We start from the raw sequence: 16,355 nt of genomic DNA, 5'->3' as shown, positions 1-16,355 counted from the left end.
AACTGTCTAAAAGACTTTTCAGACATTCCGTTTGGAAAATATTAAGGCTGAGAGAATGCACATCTAAGAATGACTTCAACAAGGATCAGCACTAGACTCAACACTATGCCACATATTTATGAGTGATCCAGAGTTAAGTACAGTAGCTACTGATGAAATCCATAGATGACAGCAGACTGGCAAGGGTATGTAGTGACAACGGAACATTCCAGCTGACAGTAAGATGAACCCATTCAAACACAGTAACTTCAAAATACAGACAGATGCAGATTCAAGTAGGTAAATAAAAAGAATAAAAATATGGGCAGGGGTAAAGGCAACCCCCAGAGTATAAATTAGAGAGAGGGAAACCAGGTGTCAATCTGCAACTAACTCAACCTGAGCTTCCAACTTACGTCAAACATTGAAGACATCAATGAATTATTTTAATATAGAAATAGGAAAGAGCAAAGAAACAGAACAAAAATGAGAAAAAAAAAACAACAACAGAGTGAGCCATCAGCCTCACTAATTATTTCATTCCCTTCCATTTTTAAACAGAAAAACACGTAGCTAAAACATTTAGCTTGGGAAGAAGAAATGTGAGTAGGAGTAAAGCACACACAAGTAGTAATGGGAGAGAGACATGAAAAAATAGCAACAGAAAATTAAGGTACTTCTATCTGAAGACTGTTGAAAATTAATTACTTTACAGTTATCAAGGACAAAGAATCAGGTCCAGCTAGAGAAAGAGCGTGTAGCATTGTCCTGGCAGAGAATTACGTTGCTTAACAAAACAAAAGCATCTGCTTAAGGAAAAGTCCAACTCAAACCACACATCACATTTATAAAGAAATCCCAGACTTTAAACACTGCTACTGGAGTAGAAATGTCAGGGCTGAGAGAATGAAGGACCATCTTGCAGAATCGATGGAGGAATTTCTGGTGTTTTCATTTTTACCCAGTTAATAGTACACAGTTCCTGTGTACTAGTATGACTGAAGTCTTGTTTGGCTGCATCACATCTTACACAGATCTGTTTTTCAGAAAAAAACCTGGAATTTCTGGGTGAAAGGGATCCCAAAAATATTAGTAGAAAGAATTTTTTTTACCACAATACTTATTATGAAAAGGAAAGATGGATTTCAATTCCAACACAGAATTAACTTAAAATTACACTCCTGAAACCTAAAAGAAAAAATACAGCTATTGATGTCATAAATCAGAAGCATTTTGTTTCCCCAATTTCTTGCATGAAAAAGATCACTAATTTTAATATAAACATTACTAGGTATAGTTTTTTCTGGTTTTGTGAGTGGTGTTTTTTGTTGCTGTTGCTGGTGGTGGTTTCTCCAGTACCACCCCACTGATCAAGATTTTCCTAAATAGTTGCTTCTAAATTATTCAGTGTAATAAGGTAGACTCCCCACTGATAATATGGTTAGAAATCAGGACTTTAATCAGCTATTAATATTGTAAGACAGATTTAAAGGGCTTTTGAAATTGAAGTCAAAACAATAATAGGTTTAAATGATTAAGAAAGATTAAGAAAGCCAGGAAAGTTCAAAGCCTGTTAATCACCAGAGTGCAGAAAACTATGATCATTTAATAGGGTCAGCCCTATCACTCTGGACTTAAGCGTATAGTAGTGGCCTTGTCAAAACAGTTTTCTTAACTATAAACTAGTGAGCTAAAAATTTAAGACATCTAAACACTTCTGGTATACAGCTAAAGAAAAGTGTTTTTTCAGTAATAATTTTTGAAATATCTAACTGTGAGCCCCTCTTAAAAAGCTGTACACACTCCATAAAGTTTTTTGGAAATTGGTACTCTGAGTTCTATATTCATTACACTTGTTGAAATGGGTGACCTTTAGTGACTTCATCAAGGAATAAAATATTAATTCAACTTGTGCAGACCTATAGGCAGTTCTGCTTCTAGATTGAGCTCTAACATATTCTTTCAATATTATTCCTTTGAGCCTTCAACATTTAAACCATTTCTTTAATCATACCATTTTGCACTGTTTCTGTTCCAAAATCATAACCTAACCTTTACATACTAATTTTCTTCAACCTGAAATAAACATTGGTTTGTAGTTGAATTCATTTTTATTATAAACACAAACCAGCTTGCACAATCCTGCATTAAAGTTTCATTTGCATAAAAATATATTTAAAAAAAAAACAACAAAAGTAACATGTACAGAATCCAAACAGTAATAAACTGAAGGGTTCCTGTTCTCTTCCTAGATGTTGTTATCACTTTAAGATTTACTGTTCGTACCAACTTGTACCAGTTCTACTTAGATCCTGCCAGCACCAGTACTGAAAATCCCCAAATACTTCGCTGCTGCATAAGGAACTCTGCTTTGAAAAGTAAATTGTAAGAAACTATCATTCAAGGAAGGCCGAGTAGTGTGGTTGTGGACATGTCCCTGAGATTCTCCTGCCTAGATTTATAAATTATTTTAATTATTTCTTCTAAATAAAGACTCTCTGTATGCCATATATGAGTAACACTGCCAGCTACTCAGCTGAGCTTCTTCATGCTTGAAAATGAATCCTTCATCATTTCTTCTAAGGAGAAGGCAGACTAGTAAAGCAATGTGCTTTAGGCGTCAAGATGAAGTTCAATAGGCTTTACGTCTACAATAAAATACAGGTTAACATTTTGGACAAACAAAGGCAGTAACATTACACTTGCAAACATAAAACAACAGTGTTAGGCTCCATCAACATGCAATACATTTCATAACTGAATTACAACTTTGTCCCCATACCAGATCTGTTCTGTCTCTATCTCTAAAAGAATACGACAATAGAATTTCTATTATCTCTAGTACATAGAAAGAAATGCCACATCAATAAAATCAATTAAGACACAGCAAACGACATTCTCCAGTGAAGAACTCATAAACCACAAAGGCAGCCCAGAATATTACTTTCAAGCAATAAAATCCTCCAAAAGGAGGATACTAGAAGTGCTGAGGCTGTATTGCATCTTGATTGATGTTAAATACTATATTGTCTTAAAAATGCTAAGAATTGACCTTTTCATCATTCATGGGGACACAGAGAAAAAGACTGGTGTATCATATTTAATACAAAATGCATTGCTCCATTTAGAAATCATAAGGAAACTAACCGCGAGTCTTATATACCACTTAAATTTTTTCAACTATATGTTTTAAAAATATAGTTTAAGATGTACTCCATTTTCCTTTTACACAACTTTATGGATGTCTTTGTGTTTGTGACAGGCTAGGCAAAAGTATCAATTCCATATTATTATTGCTACCTAAATGAGTCTTCGTGCTGCCTAAAAGCTAGATCTCTTCAATCATCTGGCTCTGCATCTGAGGACTTGTTACGCGACAGTTCAGCTTACAGAAACTTAAACAGAGAATTGTCAGGGAGTTCATGTGCCTTAATTTGCCTTCTCTAAAAATTATTTATAACACTGACTAGAGCAAATGGCAAGCTACAGACAAGTGTTGCAGCTACTGTGAAATTCCAGCCATGTTTGAAAGAACTTACCTAAGCCACTACAGGCATTAGCTTTATCGGAAAACGTAGCATATGGAAAATGGCAGAGAAGGTTTCTTTACTGCACTGAAAATTTTAATTTCATCCTAAAAAAAAAAATAAATGAAGGAGCAATACCAAGATGGAGATTCAGGGAAGAGCTCTTGAGAGATAAACTCCTTGCTCTGCTACCTCTAGATGATCAGACATATGGAGAACAGCAATTACTGCTTCTGGGAAGAACTGTTCCTCCCTTTTGCCTCTAGCCATAGGCACTGTTTTGTATCTTAACCCTTCACCCACAGTGGTAGCTGCAACATCAAGCCCAGACATCCAAGGATCTGGCAGAGAACAAAGGGACTGAGGTATTTGGACAGTTCCTGCCATTTATGGCCCAAAAGAGCTTCCTGCTTTGGATGAATAATAGTCTTGTCCCAGGGCTGATTGCAGAAAACGGTGTTTTGAGCATTTCTGATTTTGTGAGTCAGCAAAAATTTGAAATTCAACATATCCTCCTATATTGTAAAGTTGCCAGGCTTCTTTTATTAACTTTTTACCCCAATTTACATACAAAACTTGAAACAACCCTGCTTTTGAAAACAAATCAGCTACATCTCAGATGTTCTTAACTAAAGCAGGAACTTGTAGTTGGTGCCTTCAAAACAATAAAAAGCTAGCAATTACTAAAGCAATTTACTAATCTTAATTAATTTGGTATTTGAATGGTGGAATATATTGATACAACTCTACAGTTTGCCTTAGCTTATATATGCTAACCATGTCCCTAGCACAAAAGCTGCTAAAGAAAGAAGTCAGATTTTGCACAGGCTAACTTTTGCAAAGGTGGCAAGATTAGCTTCCCCCCCCCCCCCCCCAGCCACTAAGTAAAGAAGATAGCTAATTCCCAGCCCACAATCCTCTGAAATGTGATTTCCAACAACTCTGAGCTCGCGGAATTGCAATCTAGTTTAAAAATACTACAGACATCGAAATTGAAACCACATCTAATCAAGATACGCATCCAAACACTGTACTACACTAATGTAGACCAACTAACAGTTGATTTCTATTTCATATTTTAGTTGTTATTTAGTACTACTGTACATAACATCACAAGCACAATTCAAAACCAAAATAGCTTCAATGAAATACACTGAAACACACTCATGCAAAAATGAAGTTACAGCAATCAGATTCGGGGGAAGGTCTTCATCTCTTTTCCACATAGAAACTGTACAAAAAAGTTCCCAAGAGACACATGACACTCTGGAACACTTTGTCTCTTCTACTGGAAGTCCATATAAATATTAGAAATGACAAGATTTACATTGTAACTATGATTCTTGTCTTGAAAAAGAACAGATAAGGTATGCTAGCTTGAAGACACATAAGAGTCACTGGGATTGAAACATCTGCATCACCAGGTACCATTTTTGTTTTTCTATTAACTTAATATCCACAGTTGAGACTGCATGCCACCTTTAGTTGGAGGGGTTGGGCACTGAATTTAGTCATGGTTTCACTTCTCATGAAGGAAGATGACTGTAGGCTTCCTGACTAGATTGACAGCATAATTTTACAGTGATCTTTATCACCTATCTTCCAACCAACAGGAAGCTCCCAATGCCTAAAAAGAATAAGAAGTAGCCTCAACACTACAAGGACTGAAAAAGTCCATGATAATATTTCTATGTCTTTAACTTCTCACTACTGTTCAATTGTTAAAGCTTGTCATATTAGGCAGTCATATGCTCCCCTTTTACGCTTTGTCATGTACATCTCTGATTCCTGCACTGAAACTTAATCACTTTTGCTGTCACTTCATGGCAAGGGAAAAAATGGAGAGGAAAAAGAACAAACCCAAAAATCACTGGAGCAAGCTGGAAAAATAAGCACCCAAAATTGTTTAGCCATAGCTCTCTAGTCTTCATCTGATAACAACACAGACATAAACCCACAAGTTTAAAGTAGAACTAAAATATGAAGATAATTCATTTGTTAAAATGAATTCATGTAGCTTGCAAAGCTTTTCTGACTGCATTTTTTGAGTTATCCTAGTTGTTTTATAGGATTTGGCACAGGTTCAAAATAAGAATCTAACACACAGCACAAACACCTACACCACTGACTGAAGAACTCAACATTGAATCTCATTATAATAATTTTAAAACAAACAAAAAAAGAACATACGACACTTTCACTGAAGGATTCTATTATCTTATTAAGGGGGGAATCAAGGGTCTGTAAAATCAAAGATCATTGTCCCCAGCTCTGCCATTTAATCTAGACTTATTAGGGAACGACAGGCTTCATGATATTCTGAAGTCTACAACAGAGACTTGGTCTTCAGTAACTTGGAGTATTGATGGTTCTGCCCTAATAGAAATAAAATAAAATAGCACTCAAACAGCTGGTTTACCCTCCTCCATCCCATGACTAAGGGAAAACAAGAACACCAGTAATTAAGAGGAAGACAGACTGCCTCCGCCCTCTCCTTGTGGCTACAGCAGAGACCACAGGTCCAATGCTCCAGAAAGGAAGAGAACAAGAAGAGGCAAAGCACAGAGCAGGCCTGGACGTGGTTATGTGATGCAGAGCACAAGCATAGTATCTGAGATCAAGAGCAACATAAGCACCTCATAACTTAGATTACAGTTAACAGTAGCACTGATGTGGTATTGGCACATTGTTCAGGAATAGCCTGATGAAATAGCAAGTTACTAAAAAAAAAAAAAGTTAAAAATTAGTATTCAATTTCAAGGGAAGGACAGAATACCTCTCATGTCGATACATATAACTTGGAAGAAAAGCTACTGACATTGCCAATTGCCTGACCTGAAGGAAGCAAAACAATCAAGTAGTAACGAGCATTAAAATTTAGTTAAATATCTGATTTTTTAAAAAACTCAAGTTTTTTTAAAAGCTGAAGGTATTCCAATCACTTCAAAGATGCTATCATTAGAAAGCTGTCTTTTCTAAGAAATGACAAATAAATTTCATCCACAGTAAAAAAAAACCTGAGAACGTGACAAAAAATTGTTAGTTTTTGACTGGACTTTTCTATTCTTCAATTCGTAAGTGATCAAACTGTTTCACTACATCACTCTAGTAACTAGAAAAACCTCTGGCCTTTCCTACACTGTTAAAAATTTTAGGTTGGTGAAGCAAGATGGGAATGGAAAATGATATTAAACTCACATCTTATTACCCAGTAATTAGTAGAATGCCTGCAACTACACCCAGAACATGAATCACAATTTTTATCTACTGTATCCTAAATAAAAGTCAATCTCATAATTGTGCAATCAGGAAACTCTAAGATGAAAAGTTCTTCAATACAAACAGCAAGTACCACTTCCAAAGAGAAGGTTTTACCATCTGGTTTTGGATTGACTCCAGTTCTCTACTGAGAAACCCAGCTTTTTCCATCAAAGACATCTTCTGCAAGGGTCTTATTAAATATCATTGCCTAGTTAAAAACAGAAACACTTAATTCATAGAGCTCTTTCACTTAAAGCTCCTTGTTTGCATTGAGGAGGCAAATGGAGCCCAGTATTTCATCATTTGCCTTGTAATGCAACTCCCAAAGTTTTCTTAAACAAATTTTTACTTGGGAGTGAAGGGACAATACAGATAAGCTCTGCGTGCATGAGTGTCATGTGTCTCAAGGTTACTCTGAAGAAAACAATTAATCCAAGAACTAGACATGTTCTATTGACATCTATTAAATCAGTAAGTTTTCTGAAGAAATGGATAACCAAAAAAAAAGTTATAATTTGCAGTTTATTACTAAGCAAGTATTTAAGACAGTAAAAACATGCAATAAAGAGAAGAAATAACAAAGACTGGAGTACTTCCTATTCATGAACATTCTATTTTACAGGTAAATAAGTAGTTACAAGCTCTTCTAGAATCGTTGTTCAAGCTCAGTATACCCTGAAAACATCACAGCTCCTCATGCAGAACTTTATCCTTGCATAGGGTAGATTTTTTCAAATAACCTTTTCCAAATGGAGCTTAACTAAAATCTTTCACTCATTTAAACTACACATTTAACTAAATGCACTGGGAGAAATTATCAGGCTTGCAGAAAGCTCTAATTACTTTGTCAGGAATGCTACCAAATTTATAGGCATGTTAGGGCTGAGAGGACCATTTTAAAGACAGCCATTGTTACCCTAAGTTTTTGCAAGCAAACACTTAAGTTTTTTATAATTTACCAGCAGTCAGATGATGCAATTTGGCTCAAGAGTTTCAACAATGTTCTATGGTCAGACCCTGAGATAAACTATATTGAATTCTACAGACACAACTCAAAACACAAGGCAATAATAAAGAACCCTCAGCTCTTCAGCTTCTCTGCCAAACGAGCCAATGCAACAGATAGTTTTAGTAGCCAGTAATCCAGTAGGATTATTGAAACAATGGAACATTATATAGTAAACTACCTTCCAAAAAAAAACCCCACACAAAAGAAGGGTAAATTTTCAGAGACAAGTTTTAAAGTTATTACTATGTACTTTCCATACGTTCAGCACTGTACAGACAGCACGATCCCCAGCTCAAAGCAATACGAAACCCCATTAATCTGTCCCAGAGGGCTGATGAAGCATACAAAGTCAAAGTAAACACATTATTGAAACTGAAAAAGCTGTAAGTCTGCGATTTTACTCCCACTTAAATCTAGCAGCAAAAGTCCATATCTGCAGCTTGTGCATTCTTTGATCCTGCAACCTCCTAGTACAAAATCACCACTAGTCTTTCTCAGTCTTCAAGCTCTGGGCTGGTTTTGCATTGGAGCCTTAAGACTGTGTTAAAAACCCGAGTTTAGTGAACAAAGAATCACTTCCGATTGTGTAAAAGCTATTTAGACTCTCAGCCACTTTATGAGAGTTAATTACATGAGTGGTGTTTTGATTTTTTTGCTATGGGAAGTTACAAAGGCTTCTGTTAGATACGAGCAAAGGTAACAAACTGAAAATCTTGAGAATAACACACAGTAGAATAGCTAAAGCCACAGCTATATGGACCAACCTAAATTTAATGCATGTAAGCAGATGTTTTTCATTTTAGCTGCTTCTCAAACCTCTTCCTGAATTATAATCCAAAGAGTGGGAAAAAGATCAAATATGTACATCTTCTTCACTTCCATCACAGCAAGCACTAAAACTGCCTCAAACAATAAAGTTTAACTTACCAGATGTCAACATTGCTCTATTAGTAAAGTTTGTGCTTAACTAATCCATCACCCTCCAACAGTAGTCTGCAGTAAGGAAAGATAGAGAATGACCAAGCATCTTGGGATCTCCAGTAATGACCCAACCACTTTCAATGCTGCAGACCAGTTAGTAGCACACTGCAGGAGACCCATACCCATACTTAGGAAATTACAGATCAAAATTACTTCCTTCAGTGTGATGATATTTATTTTCATACATTAACCATTAGATAAATGTCAAAAACTAAATATTTGCAAAAGAGTGCCCTAGGGGGAGCAATAAAACAGATGCCGTCTCCTAACTTTTAACAGCAGGACACTGGAGTATTTACAGGAGTCAGCAGTACTGAGTTTCTATGGAGTCTTAAAACATCATTGCCATGTTAATCAGAATTTCTTTGCCCGCTTTATTAGAATTTAACATACGTAGTGTAGATTAAGTTATTCTTAAATGCCTGTTACCAATTCAGTAGGTAAAGGAATCACTCCTCTTACATGTCATGGGTAGAACAGAGTACACCAAAGGCTTTAATGAATACCTGTTAGCAAAATTTCTGTCAGAGATTAGTGTAGGTATAATTAGCAATTCAACCACAAAGTAATAATACTTAGTTCTGTAATATCTCCTCCCACCCATAGAAATCTGCTCTTTGAGCAAGTATCTATATCCTAGAAAAAATAAACAAAGATAAATACTGTTAGGTTATGAAGTTAATGCAAATTAAAAGGAGACATCCTCCCCCCCCCAAAAAAAAAATCTTACATTTCTTTCATGCAGATACTCAGAAAAACCAAGGACATATAATGGATTATATTTACTTCAAGACTGCTCTCCAGCTGTGAACAGAAACTGAGGTGGTTTTGGGTATCACCAGCTTTCAACAGTGCCATCAACATTGTTAACACTTTTCCAGATTGCCTCCCTGAAGAGAGATAAGAAATGAGACCCAGAAAACATAACTACCTAACAGAGACCAAAGCTTCTCTGACTGAGGTAATGTCAGACTGTTGATGTGGTCTGAAAAGCTCAGACAGGCACAGTGAAGTTCCATTGTGACATAAATTAAGACCACCTCTCCCAGAAATAGTCTAGGAAAGGCTTAAAGCTTTCCAAAACTTGTCAAGAAAGCAAAAGACTTTGGAGCCTGGATTAAACCAAAATCCACCTTGAAAGAAAGGTGACAGTGCTGTGCTAACAACCCAAGCCAAAAATACCCATCCAACCCTTCAATACTGCTCATTTCCTCAAACCAGTGTTACATGGCAGCAAGCTGTTTTAAATTTGCCTGGGGTAGGACTGCATTATGTATTTATTTTCAGGTTTATTTATAACATGGATTATAGGCCATTTAAATATTGTTAAAAGGACCACTTGAGACTTCCTACACAATCTTATGCTGTTTCCATTTGCATTTTCTTAATAGAAGTTACAAAAATAAACTGGTTACAAGACTCATTTTAATACTCTCTCATTCCATTGACAATATACATTGATTACACTTGCAACATCAAGTCCTTTATTCTAAACACAGAATGCCAGAATGGCAGGGGTTGGAAGGGACCTCTGGAGATCATCTAGTCCAACCCCCCTGCTAAAGCAGGATCACCTAGAGCAGGTTGCACAGGATCACGTCCAGGTGGGTTTTGAATATCTCCAGAGAAGGAGACTCCACAACCTCTCTGGGCAACCTGTTCCAGTGCTCTGTCATCCTCAGAGTAAAGAAGTTTTTTCTCATGTTCTGATGGAACAAAGGTATTTACTCTTAAAACTGGTTATACAAGATAAACTAACAGAAACTGTGAAAAAGTTAAATGTCTAAAATTCTTATGAATGTTTACCTAAACTCTTTCCTCACTTTACTAAGCTACCTTCTGAAGTCAGAGCCCAGCCAGCCTGATGGTCCCATTAAACACACCCATCTAGTTAGAAGAGATGAGACACAGACTCCAGAATTACTTGATCACTGCCAAGATACCTAGACCTGACACTACCTGGCTAGAGATGGATACATATCTTGTTTGACAAGAAAAAACAGAGACATTAGGCTGGTATGATCAACAATTTCTCTGTCAAATGCCTCACAGTTCTGAAACATCTATGTTCTTGCACCTCCCTGCAGCATTTGAATAGATAACTTTATGCCAGCAGTTGTTCTACAGCTAGGTTTGCTGTTTTATCTCCCTTCACAAGGTAAGGAAGCGGGGGATTTGATTCCCATTTCAGAAGTATTGCAAAAGGTAATTGGACTTAGAGTAGAAACATGCTGTCTGTTTGTTAAATGGATTACTACGCGTATACTGACAAATAGGGAGCTAGAAACAAAAATCAAGTACATGTGAAGAAGGTAGACAAGCTTCTCAGTTTTCAAGTTATTAGAACCATCACACTATCAGCAGGTCCCCTGTGAAACTGTTGTTTGAGGACTGCTTATTGCTTTAAATAATGCAACACTCCACAAAGGCATTTTGGCAGTAAAGAAATGCTCACAGAGCATATGCTGTTCAGGAGATACTTTAACTTGTCTGACAGCACTCAAATTTGAGTACATAAGACTTCTGATTTTTAAATTAAATTAAATCCTGCAGAGCACATCAGGTGCGGTGAAAAACACAATGCACTCTTGCAGGATTTCACTGCTGCAACAGAGTGCCCATCATCTCTTTTATAACAGCAATTTGTAAGGATTAGTTGGGGAGTATTGTTGGGTGGGGGGCAGGAGCATTACTTATGTTTAGAGACTGGTTTTCACGTTATTCCAGTAGAAACATAAGGCAGAGAATTACATCAGAATAATTTACTTTTTCAGAAATTGAGTCTATGTCTTGAGTGTTCCAAGTTCCAGATGTTTTTGAGATTGATGCACTCCATTACATTTGTGTCTTTTGCTTCCAGCTTAAAATATTTAGGGTCTCACCTAAACACACCTGTAGATCAAACTTGAGTGATAAAATATCCATTGCAAAACAAATTATTGCATTATTAAAAGCTTAAGAACAAAAGATTTGTGGCTGACAATATGCATTCATGAATAAAAACTCTGCACCTGTTCTTTGATGGGAAATTTATTCTTGATCCATCATTCCCATTAATAACTAAAAGAACAACTAGATAAAAAAAAATATTAACACTTTAAAAATTGAACAAAGGATTCCGAGCACTCTGAAAGATGAGATCAACTTACAATCACTTGCAAACAAGAGAAACAAAACAGCAACAACTGGAAGAAAGCAAGCTCATGAAGGATTTAAGAGAGAACTATATTTTACACCTCTTGAAAAGACACATCTCCAAGCTGATCAGAAAACAAGTAAGCTTAATGCCAACAGCAATACACAAACAGCAATTCAGCGATATGGTTATATGGTTGGTAGCATAACAGCTAGGCTTAAGCAAGATAATAGACCACATGATAAAAAGTGGTCCTGTTCTTGACTGATAAAGTAGAATATTTAAAAAAAAAAAGGTACACTTGCACAGCTTTTCTTCGTGTGTTACAGAAATGGCTTATTTGCCCCAAAGTCATCACTGAAGGAAGAAAAAAAGAGTGTTGTAATAGTATATCAAAAGTAGCACATAAAAATTCATACAAGAGCTACCTACATCTTACTGACACTGATGATTACTTCCAATTAAAGGCTAGCAAAGGCAACATGAATAGACTACAATGAATAATTGATAAAAAACAATAAATACCAAAACCACGTGAAAACACTGAAATTTTTTATTGACACCACCACAGTTTTGTATAGCTAGAACAATCAAATGACTGATACAATGTTGTTGTTTTTCAGCATAAGGCCAGAATCCCACAGAGAACAGCACAAACTTAGCATTACACAAGCAGGTAGTCCTCCATTTGTTTACAGGCATATTCTGGAAACAAAACTAACATTAAAAAGAAAATTAAAAAAGCAAGACCTACTTGTCAAGGAAGTCCTTGTCCACAACTGCACAGATATCAAGCAGAGGATTTCCCATTCCAAACAGGACATTTTCACTGTGAGAGAAACAATTATTTCAAGTTAGCTTAGCATTAGTTTATTGTTCCTAGTATAATATGTTGAAGATCTTATTTTACTAGAGAGAAAAGTTTTTCTTGAATATAGCTAAGGAACAAAAAGATACATTTTTTGCCCAGTGCATAGTCACATGGAAACCTGGCATATAGACAGAATCAAATTTGCGTGAAGTATCACCCTACATTCTTGGATTAATATACAAACTGCAAGCAGCCAAGAATATATAAAGGCATGTATTCTGTTAAGCTATCATTCACTCAGATAAAGAATTAGAGGTGCATGCCACGTTCTGTAGTTTTAAAGGATTGCATTTAGGTTGTAATACCAGATTTTAGACAGGGGGAGCATCAGACCATGGTATAAGAATTTCACTGAACAGACTTAGTTTTTGGATTTACTCTACTACTGACCAATAATTAACAATTTAAGTCTGTTTTAATAAACTGAAATTAAGAGTTTATGGACTATGCTTTGTCAGCCATCTTAAACAGTGTAGCCATCTACTGATAAGAATGTATATACTTTTTAATAAATTTGAAATTCATTACCATGACTTCTGCCACATCAAAACAAGACATCGGAGATACTGCAAATGGCTGAAAGAGCTGGCTTTAACTTTTTCTTTAGATTCATTCAGAAAACATGTGTTCCATTTTCTTGAATAGCATGTACTTGGGTGATAATACAGTAATACGAAAGGATTAGATATGTGGCCTAGTGTCAAGCAGGAGTGAATGCAGCTGTTCTCAAAGGCTGCCTAAAACTACATTCAAACCCATCACATTCCTTGCTAAGCTAACACCTGCTGCCTCCAACTGGCAAGGCAAGCCCTTGCTTTAGCCACCAAAGGTAGCTTCAGTATGACCAACAAATACACCTCCCTCTTGACTATGTCTCTATCAAGTATTGGCAGAGAAAGCATATTCCCTGTCTCTCCATCCCCAAAAAAGTACTACTGCAACACTGCAGTTGGATCCAAAGTCTGTCTGCAGTTTATCTGAAGCTGCGTAGCAGTGTCAGCTGAATCCCAAAGTGATTGAGTTTTCAATTGTTCTGACCCATTTCGAGCAAGATAAATGTTTTAGAGACTCAACATGTGCCTACTAAATGATAGATGTCATTAATTTCTACTCAGCAGGGTAAGAAAAAAAAGAATAGAAAACAGGCAGAAAGGGGATGATATGGAACAATGTCATGAATTGTGTCCAAAAGAGGTTGGAAACTCATTCACTTACTTCCTCTCACAACTGCTATGAAAAGCCCTCAGCTGACAAATATCTGTCAAATTTGAAGCTACTTGCCAAAAGTACACAATCAAACTTCTTCCTCTTTACGATGCCACATTAGCCTCCATTAAATGCTAAATTCTGAAGTCCGGAAGTGCAGAAGTGGAAAATCTTGATAAAGAGACACAGTAAACCATGCCTTAAGTATCCTATTTTTTGTTGTAGTTTCAAAGACAGGCCTTTACAGCCCATTTCACTGTAAGTGAAATGTGGAAGAAGCTGCTTTGTGAAGACAAGAGCCAGAAATCCAGCTCACTCCTGAGATAGGTAACATCTGCTTAGTAAAAACCTATAAGACTCACTGAATACTTTTGTCAGTGTGACAAGAAGTATGGGCTCTTCTAAATAGCATAACCGTAAGTTATATCTAGCTAGAAGAAGAGGAGACACAGATGACAGTTAAGAAGACGTAAGGATAAAGGAAATTGCAGTTGGAGCCCCAAGACAGGGCATTCTCTCCATTTTAAAAACTAAGTATTGCATTAGTAGTATCGCAGGACAATGAATGAACAAGTTAGAACGCCAGTAGTGCTGAATGTAGCTTTGTCCCAAGCTGTATGCTCCTGTACTTGATGTTTAGCTGATTCGCACATTCTGTGAAATTCTACACATCAATAATTTTATACCTACACTTAAGAAAAAAAATGCATATCATGGATAACTTCTATATAAGACAAGTCTCAGCACTTAAGTATATGGTATGCCAGAAATCAGCAGCTGTACTTCAAAAACTCTCTGAAATACATCTGACATGTTGAGGTCACTACCTATGAAGAAGTTACCTTGTTCAATGGAAAAGTAAAATAGAAGCCACCAAACATTTAACAAGCTGCAGGCTGCAGAACATACTGGTCAATATACTTAAAGCAGCACAAGAGCAACTTAGTACGGGTTTAGCATCCACAGAAGCTCAAGCTAATAACATGCATACTAACTCCTAATATGTCAGCAGCAGCAGGAACTAGCACTTTCAGTGCCATTTAATCCAGGCAGCTGTATATCACATGCAACAAGTCCTGTTCCATCCCCAAGCCTTCTTTCTCCCGCAGTATTTTATAATCATCCCTGTTCAAGTATTCCAGAGGCTGTGTAGTAGGATGCCATCTGGGATGGAAAGTTTAAAAAGCCAAGGTAGCTATCACTAGCCTAGTAAGAGTATGTTCAGAAACATTACCCTGAAACTTCTGGGCAAACTCCTCCCAACTTCAGTACAGTTCTTTCTCACAACCAAATGTAGGATAGCAGAACCTGACAGATTTTCAAACACATAAAACTTTGAGTACATTAACTGTTTGATTTCTATGAAGAGAGGTACACAGGTTATAACACTCAACTTCATATATACTAGCTCACATATTTAGATTATTTGCAAAACTAATAGCTAGCTTTGTTTTTTCAGTTAACATGTATTTCTGCATTTTTTGTTCTTTCAGCTGTTTGGATTAACTAAATCCTTGAACTACCTAAGTACTAGAACTTTCCATTGGCAAAAAATGAGAAAAATCCATATACTCCATTTGTACTGGAGAGTGTGGTTGTGTCATTTCTTAACTGACAGCATATTTGGTAAAAACACCCTTCTGGACAAAATGGGAAGAGCCTAAACAATCCAAGTCACAAATTTTAAAAACTTCAACAAGCTCAAGCAGACATTTAAGATCACCACTGTGATCTTCTAACTTGTATTTTCTAACACAAGCTTTGTGAACCACAATCTGTAAAGGTCAGTGTTTCTACTGTTTAAAGAGAAAGACTTGGATGTATAAATCAGCGTGTTCAACCTGATTAACTCAACAGTGGCTACATGTTGGTGCAGTGCAAATCAGGGTTCCCTTCTTGAGGGGCTCCAAAATATCTGCACTGTTACACTATTGAGATCCTTTGTAGCGCAACGTGAGGTATAGCAGTTACTTGGCTACAGTTTCCTCCTCTGTAAAAATAAAACTTAAAAAAAAAAAATCACATATACTCTGTAAAGCCACATATATCGTAAAAGCAAAAAGTTAAACATAATATTTAGGATCCTGGAGAATGCTAAATTTACAAATCTCTGGAGCAAGAAACTGAGATATTAAACTTACATTCTAGTTTAACACTTTCAGCTATACATGTGAACCTTATCGGACTTATGTTTGCTGTTCAGTCACACTGGACACCTGCACTGATTAAAATTTCGTGGATTATTTCCAACCAACTAGACGTAAAGCATAGTGAAGAAGCAGCAATAGTTTCCTGAAATGTGAGATTTCACAATAAATAGGTGATTTGGGAAATACATCTCTGCAACAGACACAGAACAAACTCTTACGTACTCCACAGCCTCCT

The 16,355-nt window shown here is 36.5% G+C and overlaps 1 protein-coding gene across 2 annotated transcripts in view; it reads right to left on the bottom strand.

The window, feature by feature from the left end:
- Window positions 1-16,355, bottom strand: part of ADK (adenosine kinase) — a 294,428-nt gene that overhangs the window by 265,933 nt on the left and 12,140 nt on the right. For both annotated transcript variants that reach the window (XM_054832283.1, XM_054832284.1), the window contains exon 2: window positions 12,648-12,722. In XM_054832283.1, coding sequence (XP_054688258.1) covers window positions 12,648-12,722 — 75 coding nt within the window. The remainder of the gene's footprint in view (window positions 1-12,647; window positions 12,723-16,355) is intronic.

The sequence above is a fragment of the Grus americana genome, chromosome 7 (assembly GCF_028858705.1).
Source record: "Grus americana isolate bGruAme1 chromosome 7, bGruAme1.mat, whole genome shotgun sequence".
Lineage (NCBI taxonomy): Eukaryota > Metazoa > Chordata > Aves > Gruiformes > Gruidae > Grus > Grus americana.
Note: the sequence above shows the minus strand (reverse complement) of the source record. Positions and strands in the feature narration are given on the sequence as shown.